General features: G+C 48.6%; 1 protein-coding gene across 1 annotated transcript in view; it reads left to right on the top strand.

Moving 5' to 3' along the window:
* EPHB1 (EPH receptor B1) overlaps positions 1 to 16,416 on the top strand; it is a 428,767-nt gene that overhangs the window by 339,206 nt on the left and 73,145 nt on the right. The window contains exons 7-9 of the mRNA XM_029215290.1: positions 4,305 to 4,467; positions 8,292 to 8,400; positions 9,219 to 9,283. Of these exons, the coding sequence (XP_029071123.1) occupies positions 4,305 to 4,467; positions 8,292 to 8,400; positions 9,219 to 9,283 (337 nt within the window). The remainder of the gene's footprint in view (positions 1 to 4,304; positions 4,468 to 8,291; positions 8,401 to 9,218; positions 9,284 to 16,416) is intronic.

The raw sequence follows: 16,416 nt of genomic DNA, 5'->3' as shown, positions 1-16,416 counted from the left end.
TATTTCAGTATATTTCTGAGCTCAGTGTAGGACTGGATGCAATTGTGCTAATGCTGAGGATCTGAGAATTAGCATGGCCGCCTGAAATAAGAGATTGTATCTTAATTTTCAATCCAAATGCTTGTAACCAGAATGATTTCCCTCCCTGCTCCACAAGGCTGTGGAATCCTGGTCTTAAGAAGATGCAAACACAAGTAGAACTCAGACCAGTAGATGTCCTGGGTTCAGTCCAAAGAAACTGAACTCATCATTCCTCCATCCTGCACTACTTCTTCTAAACCAGGAATCAGCACCATTTTTCTGTGAGGACCAGGTAGTAAATATTTTAGGCTTGTGGGCCATAGAGTCTCTAGCCCGACTACTCAACTCTGCCTTTGTAGCAGGAAAGCAGCCATGGGCAATAGATGTCAATAGATGGGCATGGCTGGGATCCAATAAAACTTTATTTACAAAAACAGGTAGCTGGCCATAGGCTGTAGTTCTCCAAGCCCAGGTCTCCTGCTCCATATCACACTCATGGTTTGTGCTTGGTACACCTTTCAATCTCAGTGCTGTGAGTAGAATCAATGAGGCTTTCATCTCCTGCAACAGCTCATTAATAGAGAGCTCAGATGCCATCGAGCTGATGACACTTCCAGGGTCTCTCCCATGTTCATCTTCTTCCCCATTTGAATACGTTTCCATTCATCATTCCCTCTTGTTTACTGCCTTGTAGCACTTTTCACTCCTGGCATCAGCACTTTTAGGCAAACCAAGGGAGGAGCATCTACAGCTGCCCTCGGCTGTCTTAATGACTAAGTGTTTAGACGTGTACTCACCCTTCATATTAACTGTCTAGGTGAGAAGGGGCTGCTTTAGGCCTTGGGAATTTCTACCCTTCAAATTTAGGATCATTTTCTAATAGGAACTCTTTCAGACTCTGGCAATGTCTTGTGCTCCATCGATGGGTTAAAATGACTGGTCCAAAGTGTGCTGTTTATTCATTCATTTAGCACAGAGGTATTGGGCACTCAGGCAGGGCAAGCCCTGTGCTATGCATTGGGGATGGAGAAAGAAGATGTGGTCTCTGCCCTCAACAGCTGCAGCCTCTGTCTCCCATACACTTGTGAAATCAGTCATAAGCAACCAAAAAAAAAAAAAAAGAAAGAAAGAAAAACAACAACAAAAAGCAACCCTGCTCTTCACTCTCACTTGTTTGCCTGAGGTTGATTAATGGTTCTGAGAGAACAAGGACTGATACTCATTTTAATCATTGACCTTCTTGAAGGATGCATAGATGATAAAGTGATTATGGGTTAATGTTTGGTCCTCACAATCCAAATGCCAATATACCAGAACACATTTTTCAGTAAAAGAGCTGCCCATCCAATGCTTCACTTATTTCAAGCAGTGCACACTTGCATCTGATTCCAGTAAAACCAGAGAATTCAGGCAGTCACCTGGATTTTGTAGCAATGGGATTTTGTCCTAATTCGTAAGGTGAACTAAGAGTTTCATAGTTTCAGATCTCCAGCGTGTCAAGATAGTAATGACCAAAGTTCTAGATGGCATCCCTTCTAGAGGGGATGACCTTCTTTCTGCTGAATCCCTGATTGGTGGGGGCTGGGTTGGGGAGGGGGGCCATCCACCTACTTTTTAAGTAGATCAAATGATGGACAGGTGGTCCCTCCCCAGGCCGTCTCTCACAGAGGCCAATGGATATCACCTCACTTAGTGTGAGCGTGGGCCTCTTTGTAACGTTCACATGTCTCTTTGCTCTGGCCTCTAACCTGGAGTCCCTTACAACTGCTCCCAAGCCACTCATCACCACCCCCATGCCACTTATGCTCCAGAGATGCCCACTCACTTGCAGGCTCCTGAAGCCCTTTAGGGCTTTTTTTTTTTATCCTGTTTTATCCTGTTCTCAGGGGATATTCTATTCAGTTCTCACTCTCCTCACTCAACCATGGGGCTAATTTCTTTGCTCTTCCATGACTCACTCATGTCACCCTTTCTCGGAGCCCCTTTCAACCGCCTTGTCACTCTAGGCTGGGGGACCCCCTGAGCTGCCCTCTGCCAAGTCACTCACTCAGCACTGCTGTCATCTTCTGTTTGCTTTTGGCCCCACACCACACGATGTCGCATACCCAAGGGCAGGGACCATGCCTTGGTACCTGCAGCCCTTGTATTGTGCCCAGCACATGGTAGTGTGTCATCAATATGACCGCCTGGCCAAATGAATGAATGATTACACATCCAGTCATCTCTGCCTCTGCAAAGTAGACTTTCTTCATATTTTAAGACCCCAGTAATTTCTTATCATGGGGCTGTATTCTTTTGTCCTGGTTCAACTCCCCATGTTTCTTCTGTCCTTTGACTAAGGATGTGGCTTACAGACCTCTGGTCATCAGCTTTCCTCTCATTTGTCACCATGCTTCTTGGACTGCTGTGCCTAGAACTCATCACAGTGCCCTAGATCTGTACGTGGGACTCGGGACCTCTTTCTCAGTGACCCAAGATCTCCATTTTCACTAATGTTGCCATTTTGCTCTAAGATTCATGGTGCAAAACAGGGGCAGACCCAGACTGTAAACTTCTGTGCCTGCACACTGGAGGATAAGCCACCATCTTCACAATGCTCACGTGGGAATGATTAGAGACCAGGAATGGTGTTCACAAAAGTGCTGAGGGTTAGGTGGAAGGATGAAGGGCAGCAGTGAAGAGAGTCCATGGGCTGGAATAGTGAGGGGTGCTTTCCTAGGAGAGGAGGCCTTGAGGGGTATAAGCATAAGGAACCTGGAGACTGCAGAGGAGGCCTGGAGAGAGGCATTTCAAACTGGGAAAACAGCCTAAGCGAAGGCCTGGGGGCCAGGGCTGTGGTACCTGGAGGGGCAGCAAGGTGGCGATTTAGGGGGATGTGAGAGATTGGAATTGACTTTGTTATGAAAGATCCATGGACTGAGATTGAGGAGTTTTGTCTTTATCTGATAATAGCTTTAGGGAGTCAGAGATCTTTTTTTTTTTTAATTAATGTGTATCCCTTAGAGTTTTTTTTTTAGATGTTAGGGGTAGGAGTTTATTAATTAATTTATTTATTTTTGCTGTGTTGGGTCTTCGTTTCTGTGTGAGGGCTTTCTCTAGTTGCGGCAGGCGGGGGCCACTCTTCATCGCGGTGCGTGGGCCTCTCACTAACGCGGCCTCTCTTGTTGCAGAGCATGGTCTCCAGATGCGCAGGCTCAGTAGTTGTGGCTCACAGGCCTAGTTGCTCTGAGGCATGTGGGATCCTCCCAGACCAGGGCTCGAACCCATGTCCCCTGCATTGGCAGGCAGATTCTCAACCACTGTGCCACCAGGGAAGCCCCCAGAGATCTTTTGTACAAATGAAGTTTAGTTTCGGTAGGGAGGGAATGGCAGAAAAGATGGGAGGCTACAAAAGTCCAGGTGCAAACCATATATTACACAAGATCAGCAGCAAGGATGGCAAAAGCAAGGACCCTTTAAGGGCACTCATGATGGATGGGAGGGTCAGAAGGAAGAGACCCAAGCAAGGTCTGTGCATGCCAGAGGACACACGTGTGCAGGTAACAGAGACTCCAGAGGGCAGGGCAGAAGGTGCTGGAGACAGTGACACACAGGAGGGTGGGGCTGACCCCCTGGATAGTGGGAGAGGTGAGGACACAGGCCCTGCTCTCCAGGAGAAGGGGCATGTCCTCCCTAGATGCTGGTGGAGAGGAACTCAGACTACGGGGACCCAGACGGACACACACCAAAGCAAAGGCAGAAGCAGGTAGTCCAGAAAGGCCTCAAGTTTTCAGCAGAGTGAGCAGACACAAAGCCACTTGTCTAAGGACTTGAGGGCCCTTACGGAGTGATCTAGAATAGCCACTGTGCGGAGTGACTGAGAAGATCTTGAGTGAGGAGAGGAAAGACCGGGACTCAGCAGAAGCAACACAGAGAGAGGCGGGTAGGGTGTGAACGTGACCCAGTTTGCTTCGGCTGAGGTCAGAGACCAGAGTGGGTTTGCAAACCTGGATGTGCTTTGTGATTCTGTCTCTGAACCCCAGAAGGGAAGGAGTAGAAAATGACTGTGTCTCCCTTGCCAGTCCGTGAGAGCTCAGCCATTTGCTCAGACTCCTCTCTTCAGAGCATCACCACCACATGGTCCAGAGCTGATTTGGCATTCTTTAGGTCCAGGCCAGCCTGACCCTGTTTCGAGGGATGGCTTGGGGCTGGGGACAACTTCTAGCAGGTCTGCAGGAACAAGAACTGAGGGGCCTGCATGCTTAGGAGCAGGCTGCCCACCTCTTCCCCTTGCTTTTCTGCAGGAACACAACGAGTTCAACTCCTCCATGGCCAGGAGCCAGACCAACACTGCACGGATCGATGGCCTGCGGCCTGGCATGGTGTACGTGGTCCAGGTGCGCGCCCGCACCGTGGCCGGCTATGGCAAGTTCAGCGGCAAGATGTGCTTCCAGACTCTGACGGATGGTAAGAGACAGGCCAGTGACCTGGGTACAGGGCAGGCCGCTGGAGGAGGGAAGAGCCCCCCGCAAGGCTGTACTCGCAGTCAAAATGCCAACTGCTAACTGGATTCCAGTGGAATTCCCAAGGAAGTGTTTGTCCCCAGTAGGGCTGTGTAGACTCCTCGATTCACTAGGCAGGGCATTTGTCTGAAGTCTGGCCTGTTTCTCAATATCTAGTGGATTTACCTTGGAAAGGTCTATGTACCCCACATGCGCAGAGGCCCCCACGTGTTGGCCTGCGTTTGCACAGCAGTGAGACACACACAGAACTCAAGAATATGCCTCTGTTGGTGCCTGTGTTGTTTCACCCTCACTCCCACTTCACTCCTCTGTTCTGGAGGCTGGGAGCTGAACACGCAGCCTCATTACATGAGCCGAGGACTCCAGAAAGAAAACAGAGGGACACAATTTGGGGAGTGGCTGTCCCACGTGTCTCAGAATATTTGAAGCAGCTTCATGTGTGACCCTCAGTAGGTCCTGCTGAGGCATCTCCAGAGAGCATAGCCACTGGTTACCGAAATGTCCCCAAGGCCACACAATCTGTCACCAAAAATACTTCCACCTTTGAGCTCTATTAGTTCTCTGTTTTAACAATCGCCCCCAGTCCTCTGAGATCTCCTCATTTAATTGTTATGAAAATCCAATTCCCTGTAACCTCAGCCTTGTGTATGGGTGTCTGTCTCTACATTAGCCACTTACTGTAGTGTATGTATTCATTCACCTATCTACTACCTCTCCACCTATCTCTCTATATTTATTTATTCACTGATGAGCTGTTTCCTGATATTTTCCCAGGTGTCACTCTATTCCCAGTGTCACAAATTGAAAGCCTTTAATTTTTCCTTCATTACTTAAATTATATAGAAAACACTCTGCCCTTACATAACGTTTTATTTTAGGCCAGCACTCTCTGATGAGGCCCTTAAGAGGGCTTGAGGTTTTCTACTGACCCATATTATATCTTGAAACAATTTAAAGAGTCATCAGAAAGATTTAAAAATCAAATGATTTTATATAAAAATTATAATATCCATTTTCTTATGAAAAATTGTAAGAGAAGCCAATGCTGGTGGGCATCCTAGTGTGAGGACTCTGCCTTGAGCTGGGGGCTTTCCCCCCCACTTCCCAGTGATCTGTACTTGGATGCTTTGATGTGAGCTGTCTGGCCTTTGTAGGATGAGAGTTTGCAGCCAGCTCTGAGTTTATTTTAGGTGAGTTTGGTTCATATTTTGAGGATAGTGAGCTAGGATAGAAAGGTGAGCCACTTTATCCAGATGAATAATACTGCTGGTATGAAAGAACACAGGCTGTCTTTGGTTCCTTAAGGATTCTGTTCCCCTCTTTGCACCTCACTTACCATCTAGATTTATGGGCACTTTGGCATCAGGAGGTACACAGGATTAAAAGCCCAAACTCAAAATGCTCTGAGTACTGGTCTCTTGGCGGTTCTGCTAGACAAATCAAGAAGTAACAAATTTCTCCCAAGAAGGCTATTCCTTTTACATTTGGCAGTTAAGTTTTGTAAACCCAACAGAGGTTGGATGTAGGAGAGTTCTGGTAAGTGGCCAAATTCGAGAGTATTTATCTTAATGACTGAGGTTCACACATCGGTAGTAATTATGTTCACTGAGGCTTCAGGCCTCCCTGCAGCACAAAGGTGAGTCTGAAGGTTGTCAGTGATAGGGTCACTGGGGTGGGCAGGACCTGTGGGATCCCGCCCAGGGTCAGTGACCCTGCTTTGGGCAGGTGATGTCCACGTGGGGCAGAGCCGCTGTGGTCCTGGCTGCTCTTAGCTACAGCCTGCTAACTTTTTACTTGCTCACCTCATTTTTTTTTTAAAACCCATTTATACAGCAGGGTATCTACATGTTTACCACGTATTCTGGGTGATTCTTATGCACCCCAGTGTTTGAGAACCATCCTTCAACTCTGTGGGTGGAGAAGAAGACTTCTAAACCCAAAGATATTGGTTCTCGAAACCTCTGACTCTCTAGAAATTAGTGGGAAAGGGTGAAGGTCACATGGCTTAGGAATGTTTTAATTAACATGAATTTTATTTTATTTTTTGCCAAATTATTTTTTCTTTAAACACACATATTACAATAAAGCTCGCAGCAGAGGGAAACTGAAACTCCACCTTCAGTTTTTAAATTGATTTCTAGAGAGTGGGAGGCTTCAAGAACAACATCCTTGTCTTTTTTTTTTTTTTTTTTTTTAGGGTACGCGGGCCTCTCACTGTTATGGCCTCTCCCGTTGCGGAGCACAGGCTCCGGACGCGCAGGCCTGGCGGCCATGGCTCACGGGCCCAGCCGCTCCGCGGTATGTGGGATCTTCCCGGACCGGGGCACGAACCTGCGTCCCCTGCATCGGCAGGCAGACTCTCAACCACTGCGCCACCAGGGAAGCCCCATCCTTGTCTTTTGAAATCTCATCCTCCACCCAGAGAGTTGAAGCAAGGTTCCCAAACATCAGGGTTCATAAGAACCACCAGGAGTGCTTGGTAAACACGCAGATACCCTGCCTTTCACTCACAGGTTCTGATTCAGTAGGTCTGAGGGGCCTGGAAATAGGTCTAACAGTCGGGCTCAGGTGATTCTGATGCAGGGCCTGAGAGCCTCACTTCAAGAGGAATTATTGCTAGGGGAGCCAGATAAAATACAGGATGGTCAGTTAAATGTTGTGAGTTTCAGATAAACAACAAATAATGTTTTAGTCTAAGTATCTCCCATGCAATATTTGGGTCATACTTAGACTAAAACATTATTTGTTGTTTATCTGAAATTCACATTTAACCGGCCAGCCCATACTTTTATTCACTATACCCGCCTACCCTACTTGTAATAGCACATACTTAGCTTGACCTCCGTCTGCCTCAGTCCCGAACATTCGATAATGGCTCCTTGACACCAAGTGAGAGAATAACCACAATAATAATAATAGCCCACTGGGCCAAGGGGTCTATATGGATTAAGGAAAAGAGAATTCGTATTAAGGACATCTGTGATAGATCACACACTGTGAAATATGTCACATGATCTGATTAAAAAATTTATTTTAACAGATAAGAAGTCTGAGAGTCAGAGAGACTAAATGTTTTGTCCGAGATCACCAAGCTTCCCCGTGGTAAAGCCAGGGTTTGGGCAAGCTCTGTCTGCCTCTGTGACTGGCAGGCAACCGCTTCCCCGTGTGATACAGGCTGGTTCTAATACCAGCAGAAGCCTGCACCCATTCTCTTGAGTGTGAGCTTGAGAGCGCTGGGCTGCTTCTTGGCATTTCCTCCATCCTCTGCAGTACTGGGTGCGGTGCTGGCTGGCTGCAGATACTCTTAAATCTCTGCTCAGCGAATCTGTTGACTGGGCTGCATCTCAGCAACTTTGTGTTTTAGAAGGTACTTCAGCAGTGGTTTCCATTCCCCCCATTAGATGTACCCTTAAGGTGGCTGACAGACCTTTGAGAGACCTTCCAAATGAGGGCGTGTAGATTGGAGTCACTTCTGCTCTGGGACCAGTGTCATCAATTTAGTTCTGAGGTCCTCTGTCACTGCTGTTTTGCCTTTATTTTTGACACTGTGATTTGGTTTTCATTGTTTTTGTTTATTTGTGACAAAGATTACTCTTGGTTTGGGTCAGGCTTACAGCTCTGAAGCATAGAACCTATCTATCTATCTATCTATCTATCTATCTATCTATCTATCTATCTATCATGGTCTAATGTCTTTGTTGTCATCACTGAGTACCAGCCCTATGCAAAGGGCATACAGGAAGCTTCTAATGCCTCTTTCTCACCTAGACGATTACAAGTCTGAGCTGCGTGAGCAGCTGCCCCTGATCGCTGGCTCGGCGGCAGCCGGGGTCGTGTTCGTCGTGTCCTTGGTGGCCATCTCCATCGTCTGCAGCAGGTAGGCCCCCCGCTCCTGCCCCCACCTGCTCTCCTTAGACCCAGGAAGCCCTGCTTGTGGACCCCTCCCATGCCATGCAGACTGGACAGGGCCAAACTCACCACAGTCATCATCCCATCTCCATCCACAGGCAGCCTAGAATTCTCCAGATTATTTATTTTCTCTGTGCCTGGGATAAAATCTTCTGTTAAGAGCTGGGCAAGCCTCTGAGCATTCATCCTCAAACCTCATTTTAACCAAGACGTTTAGCCCATCTACACACACGCTTTTCCTGGAGTGACAGTTACAAAATTGCACTTGACCCACTGGAGCATCACACCGTGTGCAGCAGCCCATCCTCTGGCTACAGAGCTATAGGGCCCTCGGCACAGGGCACAGTGGGGCAGTAGGGGAGCCAAGGAGGAAACGAGGAGCTCTGTGTCCTTCAGGAGGGCAGGCCCTGAAGGACTTGTGAATTTTTAATACTGTGGCTGCTGCCTTAGGTGGTTAGCCCAGATTCAGCTGGCCCCTCCCAAGAAGTTCTGCTGTGCGACCAGAGTGCTAATAGGCGTCATCCAGAGCCTCTGCACCAAGCTCTGATGGAGACGCACAGCCCTGCCCGGCCTCTGACAGACGTTGACTTGAAAGACCTCCACCCAGCTGCCCAAGGTGGTGGTCAAGCCAGAATGCTGGCCACGACAGGAGCTCCACTTAAAGTGAGAGTTTCAGTACCCAATCCCACGAGATGCCTGGGTGAGCCCCATCAAGACAGGAGGCCCGGGAGCAGGGTGGTCGGGATGCACCCTAGCTGAGACCGCTCCTCTCCCTTGTGTCCACAGGAAACGGGCTTACAGCAAAGAAGCTGTGTACAGTGATAAGCTCCAGCATTACAGCACAGGCCGAGGTGAGTAGAAAGTAGACGCCTACCACCTGAGCCCCGGAAAACCACTGAGTCGAACAGACGAGTGCTTGGAGGGCTCCTTATAGCCAGACTGGCCGGTCCCAATCACAAGCCCCCTCCCGGCCCCCAGCGCCCAGCGGCTGGGTCCCCAGGGACTGAGGCTGCCCACCCCATCTGTGTCCACCCTTCGTGGGCACTCATTGGATGCCTGGTGGGGGTAGATTATCTTCTGCATTGATAAACCCATAGAGGACATGGGATGCAGGGAGAAGATTGGGTTTAGCAAGCCAGTGAATCCTGAAATCAGACCCAGCGGGAAAAGACAGAGGGTTCTCTATTAACATCTTCTGCCTTATCTTATCCAATGGAGTGGCTGGGGAATGTGTTAACCAAATTCACAGGTAAGTCAGAGAACATGAATGTAGGGAATTAAAAAGATAGCAGAGCCCAAGAGGCCAAAGTGTTGGGTTATCTCCCAAGTGTTTTCTTTTAAGCAGTGCCTTTAAAAGTTTTTCTCACTCATTATCTACTCTCTTTTTTTTCCAAAACCTAAACGTAATTTTTATAACTAAAATTTCCCCTCACCAGCGTGCAATGTAAAGGCCTGTGTCAGGATTATTCTTTGATCTGTGTAATGACAACGTTGCAGGATCTGCACAGGTCCCACTCAGTCCAGAAAGCAGAATGCTTAGATCTTTACAGGAGACAAGCTCTGATTCTAAATAACACCTTTTGAATTCCACGGACGCCCTCAGAAACCTGCCCCAGCACTGTGGGCTGTGTACTCTCTGTCCCAGGCTTCCGCCGTGAGCTGCATCTCACCTGAGTCCTGCTGGGCAGTGAGCATGCAAAAGAGGCTCCGTCTACACACATCCTAAGCTGGCTTTCACTGGGCGGTTCTGGGAGTGGAAATGGGCTCCAAGGCAAAAGTTTTCACCTGAGGTCACCCAAGGCAGGAGAGTGATGCCAGGATGCTCCCATGGCAGCTTCACTGCCGAGGGGCTTGTGTTCGGGCGTGGCCAAGGTCGATGCTGGCTGGAGCTGCACAAAGGCCACTCTGTAGATATGGCTTTGTTTCCCGGGGGCTTTCAATCCAAGAACAAGAACCTGCCAAGGGTCTGTAGAGGACCAAGCCCCTGGCAGCTGGGCTGCTGTTCCACAGTCATGGCTGGGAAAGGTCTGCGGGTTGGGCACTGACTGAGGCTCCCACGGTGGTCCAGGCAGCCCCCATGATCAGGAGCACAAATGGGGAGTGAGGGTTTGGGAGAGCAGCCCCCTTCTAAGGCTATAGGCACAGCTCCTGCAACACTCAGAGTCCCATTTACCCCTCTTTCTTTCCCCCAGCAGGCCAGTTGGGCCTCCATTTTAACCAGACATCACTGGTTTTAGAGGGGAAACTAGGATGTGTTCTCTCTCCTTTCCTCACATCCTGACTCTGCGCCTCACGGCAAAATCTACAGATGATTTTTCTTATAGTAACTGGGGCATTTCCCTTCCAGGAAGGGCCTTACCTTCCTAAGAACAGAGACTTTGATTTACCTGTGATTCTTAAGTGAAAGTGCCCCCTTCCAGGGTGCATCAGAATTACCTGGAGGGCTTTCTCCACTGCCCTGCCTCCCTGCCTCTGCCTCTCGGGATTCTGACATTGCCCCACCTCTCTGCTCTGGGCTGACTCCTGGCCATGTTGAGAGCCACTATAAAGTCTATTTCAGATTTGGCATCCTTTGAACTCTGGATGAAACATTTAAAGATGGCCATGTGGGCTTGAAAGCAGAGGACACAAAATTGGGTTCAAAAGGAAGAGTGCTATTTTGAAGACTAGAGACGCCCAAAGGTGAGAATGTCCCTTTTTAAAGGCATGTAAGTTAAGCCTTGTCACCACCCCTTAGTCGGGGTACAGAAAGTCCCTAAGCATCAAGCTGGGATGCATCTTGCTGCCTTTTGGGGCACTTCAACCTCAGACCTGACCATTCTGCTCTGAAGTGGCCGGCTTGGCTGGGCCGCCACATGGCACCCACGTGCACAGAGGTCTGCTCCCAAAGTGCTCACAGCCTGCTTCTGGGGAACTCTGTCCCCTCTAAGACCAACAGAAGGAGGCTTCCCTGGTTCTCAGGGTCCACAGAAAACCCACTACCCAGTCTGCAGTAGCAGAGGCCTTGTTGCAACCAGTGAGGGTGGGACCCGGGAACGCAGAGTTCTTCACGGACCAGAGTTCACTCCCTCCTTGGCCTTAGAAGTCTGTCTTTTTTTAAATCCATTCTCCTTTTTATAAATGCTCTTTCCTCCTATTCATAACTGTTCTCTTTTTATCCAGTCCCCGAAACCTGGCTCCTCTTTGCACTCTGGTTCTCTAAACTCATAGCCTCATGCTTTGAGCTGCATTAGTGCATTTTCTCCCACGGACATCCATCATTCTGACTAAAGCTATTACTGTTGGAGAATGACAGTCTAAGGGCTGTGGAGCTGGGAGAAAACTCAGCACACATATAGCAGAAGAGGAAACTCAAGGCTCTGGTGGAGAATAGGCCTGGCCCGAGACGGAGGAGGGTAGGAGTAATTAGTTATGGAAAGCCTACTCGGTGCATTGGGAACTTTATTCTGGAGGCTCATGTCAATCCCTCTGACTCTGACAACCACTCTAGGTGGCAGACATTAATGACATGACTTTGCCTGGTCTCACCACTCATGGGTGGCCAACGTGGACCGCACACCCTCTAAACCTGGCTGCAGAGCCCATGATCTTACCATATTGCAGAGGCGCAAGGTGGCTGGAGGTCAGAAGCAAGTCAAAATGGGGTGAGGACTAATCTCAGAAGCCCTGGTTGGTGGTTTGTTGGTCCTCTCTCTGGGTCCCACTGCAGGAGGCAGAAAGGTGGATGTACCTGATGTGAATGTGTGCACATAACCATTCCTGGGCCATCTACATGCATGTACCTCGCTGTGGGACGTGGATGGTAACCTGGACATCTAAGTGCTTCCTGCCCTGAGAGGGACAGAAAACCTGCAGCAGTACCCCAGCCTCACTCATCAGTACCCGAGAGGGCCCCTGCCTCTCTTCCCCACAGGCAGGGAGGGCATAGGCCCACATACAGAGGTCAGCGGCCCCTGCCCTCCCAGACCTGCCTTTCAAGCTGATGCAAAGGCTGAAGGAGACATAACAGAAATGTTGGCAAACATAACACCTTCTCTAGTCCGTGAAGCCCTGGCAGATCTGGTCAATTTGAGAATGCCAAGTGCTCCCTAAGCACTGGCTTACATCCCCGCTCTGAGCCTGCAGCACAGAGAACAGACTTTTAAGGGGGGATTTGATTTGGGTGAAAGAGACTAGAGGGAAGGCAGGTAGGGAAGTGAAAGTTCATGGATGCTGGACTGAAGAGCCTGGGAACCTGTGGCTCATGTTCAAGGGTGGGTGGGAGTGTGGGTTTCCCATGTCGGGGAAGAGGCAGACAGACGGAGTGTTCTCGTGGTTTCCATGGGCCAATCCGCAGAAGGTGCTGGCTGCCTAAAAATTGCCTGGATGGGATGATCCAGGTGGGCTAGGGTAGGCTGGGTAATCTATCTTTAGAAAACTTCCAGTTAATGCTACATTTTGGAAGTGCTACCAGGTACTTATGGGGCTTGGATGGACAACTATACACTTGATGGTGATTGACACTGCACTGATTTCTGAGATGGATGGAGTGTGCAGGGGTGGGGAGAGAAGAAGGTAAGGGCTTGGTAAGGGGTCAAGGGCTTTCAGAAAGCAAGCCTAACAGAATCATCTCCTTGTTACAGGCAACTGCAGATATAATCACCGAGCTACTTTTGTTAAGCTTTGAGAAAAGCAAAAACAGATAAGATATGTGTCTAAAGACCATAAGACTGGCAAACACACTAATTTTCACACAGGACAAGAGGACAGAACACAGGGACCACAGAACAGGAGGGTGAGCTTGATCCCTGCCAAATGCTCCAGAGACTGGGAAGCAGATGGGTTCTAAAGCTAAATCATTGGGAACGAACACAGGGTTGTTAAGAAAAGTTATGGGGACCTCATCTCATTTACTAGGGTTACGCATTTAGTAAATTCAAGAGGAATTGTATATGTAGTGGATTTTTATTTTGGCAAAAATATTTTATGATCTCTCATGGGAAAGCATTGTAAAGTGGGTACGGAGCTGGTCATAATACGAAAAGATAGTGGGTTAGTGAGTCTGTCAGCCAGGAAGGAAGTCACCAGTTTTATTCTAGTTCTTGTCCAATTCAATCTCTTGTTTGTTTGATTGTTTTTTAAATTCATGAGTCAGGTGCAAGCCTAGGGATGCTTATCAAGTTTGTAGGTAACAGTTGGGTGGCTTAAGGAACTCCACAGAAGACAGAATCAAAATTCAGAACTATACAACAGCTTTGAACGCTAATTTGAAATCTGCAAGACAAAATGTTAGAGGGATAAATCTAGAAGCTAGTGTTGGTTAAAACAAAAATAAAGCACTACAAAAAGGAGGAGACCTGACTTGCTATCTGTTTGTATGAAAGTTTCAGTACTTAGTTGATCACAGGCCTAATAGGAGTGAGAAAAAGCTAATAAAAAAGGCTAAGCACTGTTACTAATGCAGAATAATACTACTAAAAGCCTCCAATTTGAGCACTTACTATGTTGAGCACAGTAACTTTAAATTAACTAATTTTAGCCTCATAACCGTCCCATGAGGTAGATTTTGCATGTGAAGAAACAGAGCCTCAGAGAAGTCAAGTAGCCTGTCCAGAGTTTTATGACTCTGTGGTCACAATTAAAGTTGGGATCAGAGGAGGTGATACACAGAAATGCTGTCCTCTGTGCTGGTGAGAACACATCTAGAAGGACGTTCTTGGTTCTGGGGACCCCATGTGTCAAGAAGGACTTTGTCAACAAAGCAGCTGACCCATGGAGGGTGCCAAGTCCTGACCTGTCACCTCAGAGACACCAACCGATTTGGTGCTGGAGAAATGCAGGCAGGAACCTGGGGGTCAAAAGCATGACACCGTCACGGCAAAAGAAAGGTGATACTGTTGTGCTTTGTTGTGTTAAATGGAACCGTCGGTGAGAGATCCAAGTAGGCAGACTTTGATTCAATATATGAACAGCCCCCCAAACTGGAACTGTCCACACAGAGACAGGCTGCTTTGTGGGGAGGGAGGTAAGCTCTCTGGTCTTGCAGAGACAGATATCAGTAAAGGCTGCTGTAGAGGATGTTGTAGAGAGGATTCCTGCTTTAGGTAGGACACTGGACTTGATTCGACCCAAGATCCTACACCCAGCTTTCTTGACTCTGGGTGGGAGGGACGTATCCGAACCATTCAGGACACAGCATCCAGCGCACTGGAAATCGCCTTTGGACACCAGGGTGAAGGTCAGGTGTAGCTGGAGGAGGGACACAGACCATGGATGTTTTGGCTGCCTCTCCTGAAGGGAACAGGAGCATTAGTACCCGAACATGAGTAAATGAGGGCCTATGGGAAGAGGAGGAAAGGCCCCCAGGTGCAAAAGTGGCTGAGTGCTCAGTGAGTGCTTATTAAATGTCAAATAAATTTAACCAGCTAGCTTCACCCATTTGTCTGCTGCTGGCTCAAAGCCAGAGCCTCTAGAAACCAGGGTAACCCTTTGAGTCTCCAGCTCCTGGGCTGTTGCCCTCAGGCTCCTGGCAGGACTTCAGTGGCCCAGAGACAGTGGGCCTTGCCTGGAAGGACCTGCCTGTCCTGGTCATTGATACCCAAGAAGCAGGGAGATGTTTTTTTCCTGAAACTATTTTTCCTGAAATACCTTCCTCAATAGCAAGTAGCCTGTGGTCCACTTTCCTTCTTTTGGAGACACATATTAGGCAATAGCTGTGGTTTTAAGAACAAATCTTGAAATGTGGTGAAACCCCCAAACAGAAGGTGGAAGGAAGAGCTTCCTCAGATTCGGTGCTTTTCCACCAGTCTTGTTGCCCACCCTGGGTCTCCCTCTCTTGGATTCTCCCTCTAGCCTTGGCTGGACACCCATGACCTCCATTCTTTCAGGGAAAAAGACAACCACCCATCGTCCTGGTCTTGACCCCAAGCAGGCGGAACAAAGTGTTTCTAGTGCCCATCAACCTTTCCTGGTAGATTTGCTCTGAGAAACTACCCGTCCTCAGCCTTTCACATCAACATCTTCAACTGTGTGAAGCTCTGGGTAACTCATGTGTCCACAACATCCACCACTCCACATCCAGCCTTTCAGCTCTGTTTCCATTCTGAGTTTTCTGACTGGCTTCTAGGCCTTGCGTATTTCATCCATGCATTCAAAGTTTAAAGCCACGTGTGCAAACTTCCCTAACAATAGGGTTTCCTTCCCAAAGTCCATCACCTGGTTAATAGGACCACTTGATTCTGGAAGCCTTGGCATTGATTCGCATTCTTCTGGTCCTTCCTTCATTCCTCATCTTTAATTGCTCACCAAGTGCTGTCAGTTATTCCTTTGAAATTTCTTTTGCGTCTTCTGCTGTTGTCATTGTGATGCTCTGCTTAAAAACTGTTATCTTGTACCGTAATTACAGCAGCAACCTCAGAGCTGTTTTCTCAGCCTCCAGACCCTTCCCCGCAACAATGCAAGGGAATGCTGCAGGCTGTCAGCAAAATGAACTCCCTGATGCCTTGCTCTCACCCCTTCCCTGCTGCTGGCACAGTTGTCGGCTCTGTGTGTCCAATGGTAGCAATCCAGATGCCTTTGATGGTAGTCAAGGCCCTCCCGCTAGTGCATAAGCACTGTTCCGCCTCAGACCCCCCCTTCCTTCCACACTCAAGCTGACCACACTGTCCCTGCTCACGCAATGGCAGGTCTCTCTCTGAGCTGTGCCTCATGACACTTCAAGCTTCTCCCTCTTCAGTGAAGGACCACATGACCTGTCCTTCTAGAACTCTGACCGTGAAGGCTAGCATCCACAGTCCTCCACCTTCTCTGGTTTCTGCAGCACTTACAGCTTGTTTCTGGGTGTGGGATCCTGATTCTAGACTCTCTGGCACTGCTCCCCGGTTTGTTCACATCTCAGTGACCTGAGAACTCCACGAGCTCTGTTTTCCCTGTAGATCCCACAGTCCCTGGCACAGGGCTATTTGGGTGTCTGGTCAGCATTGAGAAAAAGAGGGGCGATCAACGT

This window comes from Monodon monoceros, unplaced genomic scaffold, assembly GCF_005190385.1.
Source record: "Monodon monoceros isolate NGI ecotype Baffin Bay Population unplaced genomic scaffold, NGI_Narwhal_1 Super_Scaffold_11, whole genome shotgun sequence".
Classification (NCBI taxonomy): Eukaryota; Metazoa; Chordata; class Mammalia; order Artiodactyla; family Monodontidae; genus Monodon; species Monodon monoceros.
Note: the sequence above shows the minus strand (reverse complement) of the source record. Positions and strands in the feature narration are given on the sequence as shown.